This window comes from Vanessa cardui, chromosome 21 (assembly GCF_905220365.1).
Source record: "Vanessa cardui chromosome 21, ilVanCard2.1, whole genome shotgun sequence".
NCBI lineage: Eukaryota > Metazoa > Arthropoda > Insecta > Lepidoptera > Nymphalidae > Vanessa > Vanessa cardui.
The window spans coordinates 6,006,944-6,024,024 of NC_061143.1; the positions used below are offsets into that span (position 1 = coordinate 6,006,944).

The 17,081-nt window shown below is 30.0% G+C and overlaps 2 protein-coding genes across 2 annotated transcripts in view; both read left to right on the forward strand.

The window, feature by feature from the left end:
* The first annotated feature begins 9,019 nt into the window (after positions 1-9,019).
* Positions 9,020-10,430, forward strand: LOC124538883. Its single transcript, XM_047116126.1, has 2 exons — positions 9,020-9,847; positions 9,929-10,430. The coding sequence occupies exons 1-2, from the start codon at positions 9,262-9,264 to the stop codon at positions 10,012-10,014; spliced, it is 672 nt and encodes a 223-aa protein (XP_046972082.1). The 5' UTR covers positions 9,020-9,261; the 3' UTR covers positions 10,015-10,430.
* A 1,503-nt stretch (positions 10,431-11,933) lies between these two features.
* Positions 11,934-17,081, forward strand: part of LOC124538898 (atrial natriuretic peptide receptor 2-like) — a 72,918-nt gene continuing 67,770 nt past the window's right edge. Inside the window, exon 1 of the mRNA XM_047116150.1 lies at positions 11,934-12,075. The gene's annotated coding sequence lies outside the window, so the exon portion shown is untranslated. The remainder of the gene's footprint in view (positions 12,076-17,081) is intronic.

Here is a 17,081-nt window from a genome sequence, read left to right on the forward strand (position 1 = left end):
CGTAGTCTCCAAAGTTAGGTAATATTCCTTTCAGAGCCAAGGTCTATGAGCGATGGTGATCACTTACCATCAGATGGCTTATGCACCTACCTAAATCATAAAAAATGCGCCATAGGTGGGCGAGTTTTAAGTTTTTTTAAACAAAGATAAAATATTAATAACATTTTTAATACACCTTAATTAAGATAGTGAGCGAGGTTATTATATAATTATAATTTTAATAATCGTAATGTTTACTTTTGTAATCGAATAATCTTAAAATCGAATTTTAAGTGACTGTTGTAATAAACCTAATAATATTGTAAACTTTCAAATTGTTAAATAAATATGGTCGGTCATTATATTAATTGAGCATGGCTCTTTTGAAAACCACAAGATTCCATAATAAAGAAATAATCTTAGCCATCTATAAAATAAAAGAAATATCAGCAGAATAAGTAATCAGCAAAAACCAATTCCTGTATCGAATTCGGTTGCGTGATTTTATTTTCATCTATAGCAGACATTTCATTGATAAAATGGGATATTTACATCATGAAGGAATACATCGACTTTCTGCACGATTAGTTTTCATAGACAAATCCCTATAAGGCAATAAATACAAAGTGCTCGGATGCCTGGATTCCTCAGAACATTTAGTATAATCCATTACATAAGTAGAATACTATTTGCATCAGATATTTATAGATAAAATAAAAGTTAAGGGAAGTGTTATATAGTATTTAATATTTGTATAAATATTGTTATACATCATCATTATTATATTACCAATAACATCACATAGTACAGAACAAAGTCGCTTAGTTCGCTTAGGTCTTTAAAATTACACAATACATTTTGAACCGGTTTTTTAAAAGATAGATTGATTCAAGAGAAAGTAAGTTTATGTTTCTTAAATTATTCTGTAAGATGTAGCGATTTATATTGTCTAAAGACTGAAAAACTGTGAACGTTGTAAGTAATTCTGTAGTATATTGAGTATCAGCATTGCACCAGTGCAAGGCCGGGACAGGTCGCTAGTAAAAAAATATATAAAGTATTGTAAATTCTTCCTTTATTTATTGTACTATTCTATACTGCATTTGTTGCACAGATTTGAAACATTCGTGAGGTTTTTTCTACAATTACAATGATAAAAATATATTAATATATATATTTACACTTGCAAATATTCTGATGAGTTTAAAAAATAAATTGTTTAATGTTCACGTACATTTTTTTTAAATAAATATTGACAATAAACCTGACATCGAAATCTACAAACATAAATAAGATAAATACTTGATATTTACAGTTACTAATAAAGCAGTACTTGAATTATAACGTTTGACTTGAGCTTAGTTATAAAAATAATTATTTTTCCGTATTCTACGTCAACCAAATTAACATGAAAGGTTATCGAAGCGGTCGTATCTTTCATTCAAATGAATTGAAATTTTGTACAGTTGCTTTCGAAACGTACACGAAAGTTTCTGACAGAGTACCATTAACGTTTTAAGTGACTCATGGATCTTATCATAATTACTCACAAAAAACATGAAGTTAGATTTCTTTGATTTCTATTCAGGATTAATTATAATTGTAAGTCTTTGATATACCAGACATTTCGGAATAGAGTTAATACTGAGCATCTTATCGTTTTTTGTGTAGAGTTAATATTTTGTATTGATGAAAAGTCTAAGGCTGGTCCACCAGTTTAAAGTCGCTCAGCGTGCTATGGAAAGGGCTATGCTCGGCGTTTCTCTGCGGGATCGCATCAGAAATGAGGCGATCCGCCAGAAAACCAAAGTCATCGACATCCACCGGATTAGTAAGCTGAAGTGGCAGTAGGCTGGCCATATTTGTCGCAGAACCGATAACCGTTGGGGGAAACGTGTTCTAGAGTGGAGACCGCGTCTCGGCAAACGTAGTGTAGGTCGTCCTCGGGCACGGTGGTGTTACGACTTACGCAAGACGGCTGGCAGGAGCTGGATGCGAGTAGCCCAAGAACGATCTCAGTGGCGTGCAATTGAGGAGGCCTATGTCCAGCAGTGGACGGAAATGGGCTGATGGATGGATGGATGGAAAAGTCTAAATTTAATATTATCTTATATTATATTATAGTTTATGCTGCGGCCCACTTGAATAAAGTATACATGTTTTTTTTTTCAAAGAAAGGCGTGATATGCTGCTCTGCTTTATTTAACAAATATAATAACGACCAGACTGGTTAAATAATTAAAAAAAAAAAAAATATTGTGCATAATTATATCTGCCAACAGTGGTTAGGTTATAACAATAATAACAATTTCTCAAAATTTTCGTCTTTGTGAAGTTTATAAACGCTTACCAAGGAATAATGAACTTTAAGGCGATATATTACGAACTATAATTAAATATAAATTCGAGGCGGCGCAGAATTAAGATAGACTTAAAACTATGAACTTTGCGAATTATTTTATTCTGTGTGACTTGTTTGGCAGACGGCCAAGGTTCGGGCGATGTTGAACTTCTGGAGTTCAAAGACCTGAAATGACGGATATAAATCAAACCAAAGAACGAAGATTATAAGAACTATTACCTGAAACTACTGCAGTTATTTGTGAGAGAGATAATTAATTTCTATTTTCAAATTTAATTTTCTTAAATATTTCTGTTTTGTGTTCACTTGAGAACTTATTTCAATTATAATAATCGATTTTAAGTGAAATGAAATCTGAAAAAAATATTATAATAAAAATTATGATAATTAAATTTAGAAAAAAAAAAATGGTGTCTATTATTATTAAATTAAAGCCTTATTTATTATAATGATAACAAAAAAATTGTGACTCATGAAAAAATATAATTTAAAATCTTTAGCAATCAATTATAAAAAAAAATAAACAATGATACCAGTAAATTTTGTAATTTGAAATTAGAACATAATTTTCACACACGACCTTTTGTAACAAAATGACGCAAAGGTATTAAATTAGTTCGTCGCTATTACGTAGTCTTGACGTCACTGTCAAGTGCCTGCACCTGAAACAGATTGATACAGCGTAACGCATCACCTGACATTGGTATTACCGCAACAGAAATGGTAATTTTACCTTCAAATTGAATTCAATTTACCTTCAGGTAAATTGTCTATTACTAGTCAATTACATTTTGTGATAATGGATTTATATGCAAATTATTAATTAAAATAAGTCAAACCTAATCCATTATGCAATTGTATCTTCGAAATGATTTCGGGAATATACAAAATACTAATATTTACTAATCTATTATTAAGAACAAAATTTATTTAATTTACAACTATACATACTTAATTAATAGGTGAAAAAAAAACAAATTGATCAATAGCATAGAGGTTTTATGTTTTAAGATATAATTTTATTTTTTAATTGTGTTTTTCACAAGTATAAGGTTGACTAGTAAAATATAGAAAATGTTACTAGTGTAGTTTCTTTGTGCTATGCATTTGAATGCGGTCGATTAAGTTTAAATAAAATAACATAAACAGAAATGGATTTAATGTTTTATATTATACGGTTAATTTTTTTTATATTTACCACCAGTATACGGGTAAGATAAATTAAAAAAAATGTAAATATATTATTTATTATATATTTCTATATTTTACGAATGTATCTTAATGGGTTCATTTTTAATACTTATTACGTATAAATGTTAATATCTTGGTACATATGTATTCTAATTAATAGTTATAGTACAGGATCCGGGGCCTATTTTGTCACTTGATTACTATCAAGCTAATTTTCCGTGAGTAGCTTCATTTTGATAAGACGCCCAACAATTTCCTGTGCGAAAATTCTCGATATTGGTAGCTAACAGAGGTAGCAATAATAAAATATGTCGATTTGATGATTCTCAAATATTAATTACTAACTGGATTGTTTTTTATTAAATCTTAAGATAATTATCTAAATTATTTGAAAAAATATTTGTCCTACAAAATCTATGGTATCATCAAAGAGTCCTCCCCCTCCAACATGTATTGATAACGAGATTACCAAAAATTATTACTAACCAGCTGATTTTTTTTTATTACTTAGTTAATATATATATAATGTAACGGTCATATTGTCCTACAAATTCCGTGGTATGTTATCCCGGTCCTACGGTCGAAAGTAGTAGTACAGATCATAAATGTAAAAATAGCGTGGTACGCTATTGCGGTGCTCCAATTGAATATATATTGGAAAGTCATGAAATTAAAAATCAATTTATTTCTCAAGCGTGAGAAAAAAACGGTAAAAACTTTTCGGTAGATTTCACTTAACAATAAGTTAAAAAATTACTGAACGCCAACTGAAATTAAACAAAACAATAACAAAGAAAACTTTGTGCCGCTTGGGTTTCTGTATTTGTCTACAACAGCAGAGCATTTTTACTCCGTCGTAGTAGGTATCCCACGTTTGTGTCGAATATAAGCGTGTTAGTAAGCATTTTTCAGTTCACGTGCTGCAAAATAATTATGGAGTGTTTTTTGTGTAATTTGCTTTGTGAAAATCCTACTTTCCGAGAGAAAAGGGAAGAAGTGAAGAAGTTTAATGCAGACATTTGGCTTTCCTGTAAAACTTTTTTATCTGCTCGAAAACATCATCAACATAAATATGGAGATGTTATATTACCTGAAAATTGGAATGACGAAGTAATAGGTTATCATTCCTCTTGTTACAAAGAATTTCGAGTGAAATCAAAATATTTGTCTTATGAAAGGTAAGTCGCTCGAATATTTTTTTACTTTATTTTTAAAATTATTGAAAGATAATGTTTATTATGAACTAAAATAGTATTTCATGAAAAACGCTAAAATAAATAAAAATCGTAGCGTGGTCACATTATTACCTAAAAACTGCTAGTTTTAGTAAACCGGAAGTAATTAATTAACTTTCATAATTACATTTTTTTTGAGACTTCCTTTTGAAAAACTAGTTTTATAAAAAAAATGTGGTAATAAAATAACAGAGTTTTGAATATATCACATCTTAAGACACTTCAAAAAGACTCAGTGATTTTTCTACCATGATCCTTTGGAGTATAATATAAATATATTTAATGCAATAATAAACTAAGCCACGTGTTTATTGTTTACTCATTCAAGCCTCGGAGAATTCAAATACGTTCGGAAATGCTCGACTCTTCTCGGGAAGTTTTTTATTATTTACATTTGTTCTTGTATAACTATTTTACCAAATATTAATTTAATATGGGATCATTTTTTCAATATCGATAATCTTAAGTGATATTTATGTAGACTGTGTGTACTTGCATCTTTCTCAAATAAATAATAATTTTTTTTTTTTAAATAATTTCTCATATATACAGCACTGAGCCAGCTTCAACATCATCTACGTCTCAATCTACCGCAATTATTGATTCCTCGATTTCTTTAACGTCTGCTCCAAATGCAGAACCAGACCCATTGCCATGCACTTCACGGTTAGTTAATTAAAAATTTTTTTTTATTTGTTATACAAATCTCAAAAAATCTTCTTGACATTATTTATTTATTTTCCATTATAAAACTGCTGCGCACGTTATTATTTACAGAAATATTGACCAAAATTCAACATTAGTAAATGATGAAACCAGTAATATCGAAGACTCGGAAAATACTGTTGAGGGGGACAATACAGATTGTGAAGTAGATGTACAAAGTTTTCGAGATGATGAGTCAGCAAAGAAATGTTTTTTTTGTGAAAAAGTCAATATAAAACGTAAAGGGCGACAAATTTACTGTCGTAAAATTAAAAACAAAATGTCCTTTCTGGAAAAAATTAAAAATTATTCAACAGAACTGGGTGATATAGAGATGTTACTAAAAATTCAAGACGAAACTAACTCGGTTAACGATGATTTTTTGGCGTATCACAATATATGTAGTGTGAATTATTTTGCGAAATACCAAAGGAAAACGAATCCACCTCCAAGTAATGATTGGGCTACGAAACGAGAAGGCCATAAAATTGCCAGAGAACGATTGATTAATTATATTCAGCAAGAAATTATTATAAATCGACGAGTGATGTCATTAGCTCACTTGAAATATTGTTATGCTGAATTTGTGAAAGAAATGTATGACCACGCAAATTTAGAAGCTACCACATTCAGCAATAAAGCTCTTAAGGATTTTATACAAGCTCAATTAAGACACAAAATATCATTGGTTAATATTTCTAATCAACAATTTGTTATTTCATCTGATGTAGATATTGAAACAACCGATGATGAAGAAATCAGTAATATATTATTTCAACAAGAACCACAGGATTTCGCCTTGAAATATCGAAAAAATATATTGAAAATTAAAAAAAAACCTTTAACTGATTTCATTGATAGTGAAGTATTAAATGAAGGAGAGTGCGATGTTCCAAAATGGTTGGATTTATTTTGGACTACTGCTTTGAACGGTATTGGCAAAGAAAGCTGCGATCGGGTTCAGAGATTGTCTTCATGTTATTCGCAGGACTCAATCTACAGTATTACTAAAGGTTATATTAAACCGCGAAAACATATTTTACTGGGTATAACAATGAAAAGCCTCACGGGAAGCAAAAAATTTGTGGATATATTAAGCAGACAAGGTGACTGCATCAATTATCCAAGCGTACTGGAATTGGAGACGTCTGCTGCATATTCTTGTGCCACTAATAATCGATCATGTCCTGCCGGCATTCAACCAACTTCTTTATTATCATCTGGAGTAGCGTGGGATAATTTCGACAGATATGTAGAGACAAGCTCTGGTAAAAATACCTTGCATGACACTGTGGGTATCATTTATCAAAATATCCCTACAGAAGAAGAATTGAACATCATCAAAAGGAACGATGCATCTACAGAAGCTCCACAGAATTTATCAGTTAATGTTCGTGATTTGACTGGCCGTAGAAAACGTTCGTTTGAGGAACAGACATTTGAAAATGTACCGTACGCGAAGCAACGTCGTCCAGAATTTTGGCGTAGTAGTAGTGTAGCGTTATCTGAAGAACCGCAAAATTTAATTAATTTTCAGCACAGATATTTTACATGGATACTTTCCCATTACTTTCAAATTTCAAACACGCCAATGTGGGTAGGATATAATGCCAAAATTTTAAAAGATGACAGTAGAATTCAAAAGATTGAGTATTTAACGCAAATTAATAATTCACCCACGGATCCGGCTGTTGTAAAGGAGACCATGCGAAGAAGTTTGCAAATCGCTTCGGAATGTCAGAAAAAATTCTTCAGCGTTACTTACGATTTAGCTATGGCCAAAATTGCTTTACGGATACAGAGTGCGGAGGATGAATTTCAAAAACTTTTCATTAATTTTGGACCTTTCCACATAATGTTATCATTCATGAAAGCTATCGGAAAATTTATAAGTGGATGTGGGTTAACAAATATTCTTATAGATAGCGAAATTTTGGCCAGTGGTTCTATCAATTCCTTTATAAGTGGGAAACACTTTAATCGGTGCAGGAAAATTCATCCTCTACTTTCTCTTGCTTTGCAGATTTTGCATTTGGAAAGGTTTTTACAACATTATCAGAACCTGGAAAATATTAAAGAATACTTAGAAATATTTAATGAGCAACAAAATGATGACCCACAAATAACCAATGGGAATTTAAAGATCTTATTTAACAAATATGAAGAATATAAAAATGAAACTTTAAATGGAAGTCATGGTAAAACACCTCAAATTTATTTAATGTACACAAGATTAGTAGAATATTATCTCCAATTAGAATATAGTATTCGTATAGGTGACTTCAGTTTATTTGTACACACTTTACCGAAAATAACAAATGTCTTTTTTTCAATGAATCATCATAATTATGCAAGGTATATGTCTATTTATTGGGATAAGTTGATAAATATTGAAACTACACATCCCGGATTGCTTGATGATTGTCAAAAGAGTTTCATAGGCATTCGAAGAACAATGAAACCTTTTTCAAGAATCCCAGTTGATTTAACACTTGAACAAACAATCAACGCTGACGCTGCTTCTAAAGCTTCTGGAATTATTAATATTACAAACTCGTTCTCTGCAAGACAAAAATGGTCAATTATTCATTCACTACGTACAAGTATTATATCTAAAGTAATGGAGTTTTGTAATATGAAATCAACAGATGATATTACGAATGATTTAAAGAAGTCAACTATTAATAAATCTACCAAAAACTTAGAAGTACTGCTGCAACTGATAAAGCAGTATACCAACCCTTTTGCATTAGAGCTGTCAGAAGATCATCTTTACAATATATCGAAAGGTCAGTCAGTGAACGATGAAATATATAAATTTTTATCATCAGTTGAGATCGAAGGCGAAAAACAACAAAAGAATTTCATTGCTGAGACTCGAGCTACACCAGATAGGTTTGATAAAGCCATAGCTAAAAATAAAATAATTAATTTTGAGTACAAAAATACGAAAAAAGTCAAAATTAATGGAAAAGTGAGAGAAGTTAAGATACAAAGAGATGTTTTTGGTCGTCTACTTTATGCGTCACTACAAAATAAAATTGATATAGAAAAAGCATTAAGTTATCCTCTAGCTCCTATACCATTTTCACTTTGTCACACAAATGGAACAATTTGCAAGACCCCCAAATCTGTGGTTATTAATGAATTACTAGAATATCAAACTGAAATACTAAATCCTCCAGAAGCAGACATTCACTTAGTAGATGGATTTTATTTATTACATACATTGAAGAACCTTCCAAACAAATATGGTAAAATCTCGATGCATATATTAAAAATACTTACATATAACAGAAAAGAAGTACATATTATATTTGACAAATACAAAAAACCCAGTATTAAAGATTTTGAACATGATTTGAGAGGTGAAGAGGACACACAGTATGACGTAATACGTAAAGACTCTAATCGTCCTGCAGATTTCTGCAAATTATTGAGGAGCAACAACTTTAAAGAAAAATTTGTCGAATTTTTAATTGAAGATTGGACAAGGGACGAATTTATTATATAGATTACAGGAAAAAATGTTAAACTTAACTATGATCAATGTTACACTTATGAGGTGTCTAGTGAAAATAAAATAAAAAGAGTCATTGACTATAACCTCTCGTGTTATCATGAAGAAGCTGATACCAAAATTGTATACCACATTTGTCAATTAAATTCTAACTATCGTGTGCAGATACATTGTACAGATTCTGATATACCAATAATAATGCTGGCTAATTTTAAGTATTTAAAAGATGAAATTCAAGTAATAATTAATTTAAGCACGAGTAAAAAAAAATGTACTTAAACATAAATGAAATGTATGAAAAACTTGGGGATCAATTATCTTGTTCACTCGCTATATGCCATATTTTTACAGGAAATGATTATAATCCCGCTTTCTTTCGTAAAGGAAAAAAGAGACCTTTTAGTATTTTAAAGAAAAATAAAAAATTTCAAGAGGCTTTTATTCAACTCCTACACATTGAAAATACAGCATTAACAACATCGAATGAGGTATTTCAAATTATTGAAGAGTATGTATGCAGAGTGTATTCATTAGAAATAAAAAATGATATCAACAAAGGACGGTACGAGTTATTTGAAAAAGGATATAGATCAAAAAATCAGAATGAAAAAATTTTAAAACAAAAAATCGTAGGATATGATCCTTCCAGTTTGCCACCAACAAAAGAAGAATTGTTACAACAAATTAAAAGAACTGTATTTATCTGCAATGTATGGTGTAACGCACATATGCGGTACCCCACGGAAAAATTGCCGGAAAATTTTGGATGGACAATAATTGATGGCAAATATGAATACTATTGGTTTGATGGTCCCCAAAGTCCATCTTTTGAAGAATTATCTTCTGAAATACAAGGTAACCTATTTATACTATTGTTATTTATTGATTGATTATTCATTATTATATAATTTACTTAATTTTTTCATGTTATTATAGAGTCAGATATCACAAGTGAGGAAAGTGACACAAATGAAGATGACAGCGATGTTAGTAGCGAAGATTATGATTCATCGGATGAATAAGATGAAGATTAATTTTTATTATCTATAAATACACCAATACACCAATTTTTGTACCTCATTTTTCAAAAAAATAAACTTATTAAAATTTTAAAAAAGATTTTCTCACTGTATCTTATGTTAGAAATCGGAAAACGAAAAAATGACAATTTTTGTCGGACTAGTGATACATACCTGTTTTTTTGTAGGACATTGTTTTATTTGGGCACTGAACACACTAACCTATTATGTAATATTTTTGTCCTACAGTTAGTAATGAGAAAAATGGTCTTATGGTATTAACAATTTCTGACCGTAGGACCGGGATAACATACCACGGAATTTGTAGGACAATATGACCGTGACATTATATATATATTAACTAAGTAATAAAAAAAAAATCAGCTGGTTAGTAATACTTTTTGGTAATCTCGTTATCAATACATGTTGGAGGGGGAGGACTCTTTGATGATACCATAGATTTTGTAGGACAAATATTTTTTCAAATAATTTAGATAATTATCTTAAGATTTAATAAAAAACAATCCAGTTAGTAATTAATATTTGAGAATCATCAAATCGACATATTTTATTATTGCTACCTCTGTTAGCTACCAATATCGAGAATTTTCGCACAGGAAATTGTTGGGCGTCTTATCAAAATGAAGCTACTCACGGAAAATTAGCTTGATAGTAATCAAGTGACAAAATAGGCCCCGGATCCTGTACTATTAATAAAATATTAAAAAAAAGTATATTAGTGCAAAATTATCCTTCTAATTATTTACTGAATTTTATTTTGTAACCCACAGTGGCTTATTAAATTAAAAAGTTCCCGTCGTATTATGTAACTTAATTTGAAACATAATATTCAGAATTATTAAACGTTGTAAAGTTTAAAGTAATTAGTAATTTAATCCCGTTTGTGGTTGTACGCTAATTTTCATAATTTAATCTGTCTGATTTTTAGTTATAATATATTTATGTCATTTATTGTTATATTTATTTATTATGAATTACAATTAAATAAATACTTCGTCGGTTTTTATATTTATAATAACGCCTGAAGTTTTGTTAAGGTTAATAATATGAGTCCAAATTTAAACTTTTATTAAAAGTCATATTCAAACCAAATTGATATTTCATTTTAGGAATTTCTATAACAAGAAATATTTAACGTCTAAATATTATTTATATGAAATTGACAATTAAGTAACTGCCTTACCGATTGAATTTTAGGAAATATTCGCTCCTGAGTTTTCTTTCGCAATTTCCAGGGAGAAAGCCTAACAAGAGGAAATTGAAATAATCCTCTCAACAAAAGATACAAAAGATTCGTTTCTTTACCTTTTTTTTGATAAATTACTCGAAAGTTTTCTAGGTTCGAAGTTAAATAAAATTATGACATTATTATAAGAAAAGTAAAGTACAATAAATTTTATTTTATTAAGTATTAAATCAACTTAACTACGTACATAAAAACTAATAAGATTTGTTTTACCGAGGCGTTGAAATCCCTTTATTGATTAAAATACACCGTGACACAGTCAAATGACAAAAATAAACACGTCAAACGATCCAGATAAAAGTAAAAATCGGAGACATGTTACATATATGAAAATGAATTGTTGAAACTTGTTAAAATAAAAATAGAAACGTTCTTTATCATCGAAAGTTTTGTCCAAAAATTGTAAGCGAATGTTTCGTTAAATATATGTGATTATATATTCGGTCATAGATCTACGCGAAAAGAGAGATGGGAAATAAAAGTTAATATCATAGGGAATCCGCGTAAAGAAAATTATCCCTAGATTTGAGGACGCTTTACGGTATAAAAACACCGTATTACTGGTAAATCATGATACCGTAAATGTAGTACCTCCGGGCGTTAGGCGTGTGGCCTCATTGATCAGAGTTCCTTGCTAGCCTTCGTAGGCCGAGCGCGTCTACGACAGTCGCGCTACGATCGTAGCACGCTACACTCGTAGCGGCGGACGCTACGATAAACAAAAATAGCGGTTAAGTGTTTAAAAAAGTCGTTTAGTGTTTTGTGTACCACGTGACTTTTTGATTTCCGGTGGAAACGTAAGTTTTGTTTGTGCATGTTTTTAATTTGTGTCGTAATTGTGAGCACCTAGTTCATTGCTCGCTGGCTTCTCATATGTATTTGTGATGATTTATGTTAATGGCTTTATTATATTAGAACCTTAAGAAAAAAGGGAATCTTTTAAAAAATTTACTGATTTTTGATATATTTTTTTTCTAATATCATTTTCTTATCAAATTATTAATTTATATTAATGGCTAAAATTTATGTAATGTATTTTTTTCATTGAAATAAAAAAAATAACGTCATCTCATACCATAAATATACATATTTTTAAATTAACTTTTCTATAAAATGTTTTGCAATGTTTGTGGACTACGCAAAAAAATACTAATTCACATTATTCTTTTGCATTGTATTATGTACACGAATAAAAAAAGATTTCCCAATAAGACAGCATTATTTTTCTTTCGTTTCTAATTTTATATCTATATTAAAAGTCATATATTATATCTATATTAAAAGTCATATATTTGAAAAAATCTTGCTATGGACAACATAATGAAAAAAATAATATTTTAAAGGACAAAAATACTTCGGAGTGTAGAGAAAAATAATGCATAAACTATTATTATTATAATAAGTAATATTATTAAAACAAATATCGTAAGAAATAATATATCTTAAACTAGAGATTCTTGTAATGATTTTGATTATAGAGTACAGTGTACTTCTGTTTTCCGGTTTTAAGTGTTAAAGAGATTTTATTTTAGTGAGATAAAATGTTTCATAAACGATAAGAAGGTATAACGCAAAAAGTTATTAAGGCAATGAAACCTTTTTTCATAATATTTTTTATAAAAAAAATATATAGAAAATTAATGTTAACTAAACTTTATTTAAAATGAACATACACAAGATTCGTAATATCTCGGTTCCCAAGCTTAATGCTTAATGTTTAATTGTCAACGTTTTACACAAGTAATCTATTTACTCGTCTCTTTCTTTATATAATATAATATGTATAACATTAATGTTAAAAGAGTCTCAACTTGCGACGCAGACATTTAACCTTTTTGTACTATTTTTATGACAAGAATATAACTTAGCTAAAATTCGATTACAAACTTTGATGGACTGTTTTATAGCCTATTTATTGTTCCTAAAGATTTCATTAATGGGGATAAGTTTCAGAAATATTATCTTGTTTGAAATATATAGTAAAAGTTGTTTTATACTATGTGATGATGTATTTTCCGTCAAAACTTCAAACTGTTCGATAGAGCTGACACTTTAGAATAGTCTGTATATCAGTATCATTTGTTTCCTGGAGATGCCCTTATTTCTGAAGCGAATGGCTTAAGTGTATGATGTCATGAATATCGTGTATATCGTATTACTAAAACAAAAACATTGTAAATTTAATTGAAACCTGTCAAAAGATATTTGTTCCAGCATTAGTTTTTATTTATGGACATTCTCTCAATAAATATCAGATTTTATGTATCCATTATTGTATAAAATTGATATTATACATTTATAACTACTACTAACTGTACTAATTGTCCTTTGGCTTTCGACGAGTTTCAAGGCTCCTCAGGATTTACGTATAAAAAGGTAGATTTAATCCGTCCAGGCTTTAGGCTTGCTTATTCCAAATTTCATCACAATCAATTCAGTGGTTAGCATTGAAAGCAAAACAGACATCGTACTCATTCACATTGAAATGGACAAGAAACTGTAATAAGTTTGTGAAACTGTTTTATTTGAGTTTATCAATAATAAGAGGTAATTGCTCTGATTTATATGAATAGCATCTTTCCTGTTTCATGTACCTATTATATATTTATTTGTTATGTACCTATGTTCTATATTAAATGTATAAAATGAAGTTCAAACATAGAAAGGAAATATATCTAGTTTTATTTGAGCCAGGACTTTCACTGCCATATGCAGAATAGTTAACCAAAGTTTAATTACAATCGAAGTTAGTTAATTAAGGAATATATATACAAACAAACAAACATTCGTTCCTTATGTTTCAAAATTTGAAAAGTTTGTTTTTTCATTATGTATAACTGACCTCAACTATTAATCACTAGATCTAACACATCTCGACGTCCTAAGTTCAAACCTATAATCGGGCTAACAAAAAATCAGTTTTTTCGTCAAGAAATTATCCGTAAAATCGTGGAGTTTCAGGATTAGTAGTGTTATGTACGCTTGAAATCCTTCCAGTTTCAACAGAATGCATACAATGCAATGCAATGCGGCACTATATTAATAATAATAATAAAGCCTTTTTTATTTCCCATAATGTTAATATATTTTATAAAAGAAAATACTTATATCTAGTTAGTGTTTTATTATTTCTGTTTTTTTTTTCTTATCTTACGAAGGGGTTCCTATAGTATAATTTAAGAAATACGGCACTAGGACATAGGAATAAATACTACACATGTTTGTCAAATATCTGTTGTGTTATTAGTCTTAGTTGAGACTCGTTGTGACCAAAATCGTTCAAGAAACTTCTGTACTCGCCACTGTGTGGATCATTTATAGTTGCGAATATTTGAACAGTTAAATTATATCCTTTCATTTTTTATATGAGTGTTTTTTAATGGAAATACATCTCTGCATTTTATTTATTTAACTTCACATGTATGTGTGTGAGTCAAACCTTCAAACTGAATTTTAAACTAGTTCCACTCAATCGATTGAGCTAAAGCTTCGCGCGGACTTTGTTGCGGTGTTTTATCTACAGATTTTTTTATAAGGAGTGTTTTAATTTTGGTTTAAAACTGACATTTGACCACACTTTCATATCTCGAATGATTTCGTTGAGACTGAGAGTGACCATTTTAAATATGAATATTTTTAGTACACATACAGATTTCATAAAAAATTTGATGAAGATGATTTTAATACTCAAACAAAATTTCCCACTGCTAGCCTAAGTCCTCCTCTTCTATACTATACTATACTGAAAGATAAGTTTCTTACTAAATATTAAATCCATTAATTCAATGAATTATTTACAAGCCTACCCTTAAATAACGCTTATACAAATAATAATTATTTCAGTAAATTTTAATAAGTTATTGGTAATTGACAGAACAAACTTCGAAATCAGCTACTATATTTCAACTTTCTAATTTATTTTCACAACCCTATATATTTTATAAAGATTTTTTTTAATTTAATATTGTTTGATTCATAAGAACTAACCCAAAAATAGTTCAAAGTTAGTTAAATACGCATTAATAAATATTAAAATGTGAATATTAGTTTGTTTCTTCGCCTATTCGGTGTCACCCTTCAAGTTTCAAGCAATTATTTTACAAAGATCCTTGAGCATCGATGTTAACTTATCTAAGTTTATTGTATATTTGTTTCACGAATTATTTAAGTAATATTTTTCTCGGTCGCATTCATAGAATATATAAATACATAATTGTAAAGTAGTAAAGTAAAGTAACAGCCTGTAAATTACCCACTGCTTGGCTAAGGCCTCCTCTTTCATTAAGGAGAGGGTTTGGAACATATTCTACCACGCTGTTCCAATGCTGGTTGGTGGAATGCACATATGGTAGAATTTCGATGAAATTAGACACATACAGGTTTCCTCACGATGTTTTCCTTCACCGCGGAGCATGCCATGAAATTTAAACACAAATTAAGCATATATATACATATACTGGTGCTTGCATGGGCTTGAACCCGAAATCATCGGTTAAGATGCACGGGTTCTAACCACTGGGCCATCTCAGCTCTCATACATAATTGAATAAATCTAAAAAGTTTGAAGACTCGGTGCGCGTATTAGAAGTTTCTTTTGAAATTTTATTTAGAGAAGCAATACTAAAGTTCGACTTAGAAATTTTGCTCTCATCAAACTCAAAGAATTTTCAATATATTAAAATATTCCAGTTCTTGATTATATTTACTTAAAGATGTAAAAAAAAGTCGAATGTCGTCAGTCAGGCGTTGCGTGACGCATGTAATTTATTGCTTATTTGACGGGTATCGTGTGAAGGCCTCGCCGAAAGGAAAGGAATAAGGCTTGATTTACAATAACGGAAAACGTATTTGAGCAAATTAGCTGGAAAGTGGTCTAATTAGTAATATTGTTTGGAGTTTATTTTTTCAGTTATATTTGGCTGTAGGTTTATTCAAGATCGTTTGAATATCACATACTCACCATATAATCTACCACCAAGTAGCAATATCTTGTATTGTTGTGTTTGGGTTCGATTGACGAGTTAGCGAGTGTAGTTACACTGACAGGATAACCTAGTTCCAAATTTTGTGGCATGTTCTTGGTGTAAGGAATGGTTAAAGTTTCCTTCAGCGACAATGTATATGTCTGTTGGTGACCATTTATCATTAGGCCCATGTGTCCGTTCGCCTACTTATTTTCAAAAAAAATATACAAAAACCATAATATTTACCTATGTTTCAGATTCAGGCAAATTCATCTAGATTGTTATGTTTTCAGGTACACGCCTTAAGGAAAACTTCACGACAAAACTTGCATGATTAAATTAAGCAACGTCATATTCAAATGGCATATTATATATATTCTGATAATAGAATAACTACCTTCCTACCTTTCTACCCACCGTCTTCGTCCGACTAAAATAAGATTTTTATTAACTTACCGATCGCAGCGCGACCTACTGGGTCTATTATAAACCATTCAGGGATGATTGAAATACACTCAATAAATTTCATATTATCGGTTAGAAGTTCAGTTATATATATGTAGAAAAGGTATATGTATATACATATATGGAAGCGAAATACTTCTCACTGATTAATCATAAAATCTATAACTGAAAAAACTATAACACCTACAATCTTAAAATTTGGCAAGAACGGATTTTATGAATCTCCACCCCTAAAGTGGTAAAATGGGGGAAATTGAAGATTGTGTTTTATAAATTTCACTCGGGTTGTAGGTTCGGCTAGTAAATATATAAAGGTAATATTGTAAAGCTATGAGTATATTTTATGTAATAAATAATGTATTGACTTTACGTTT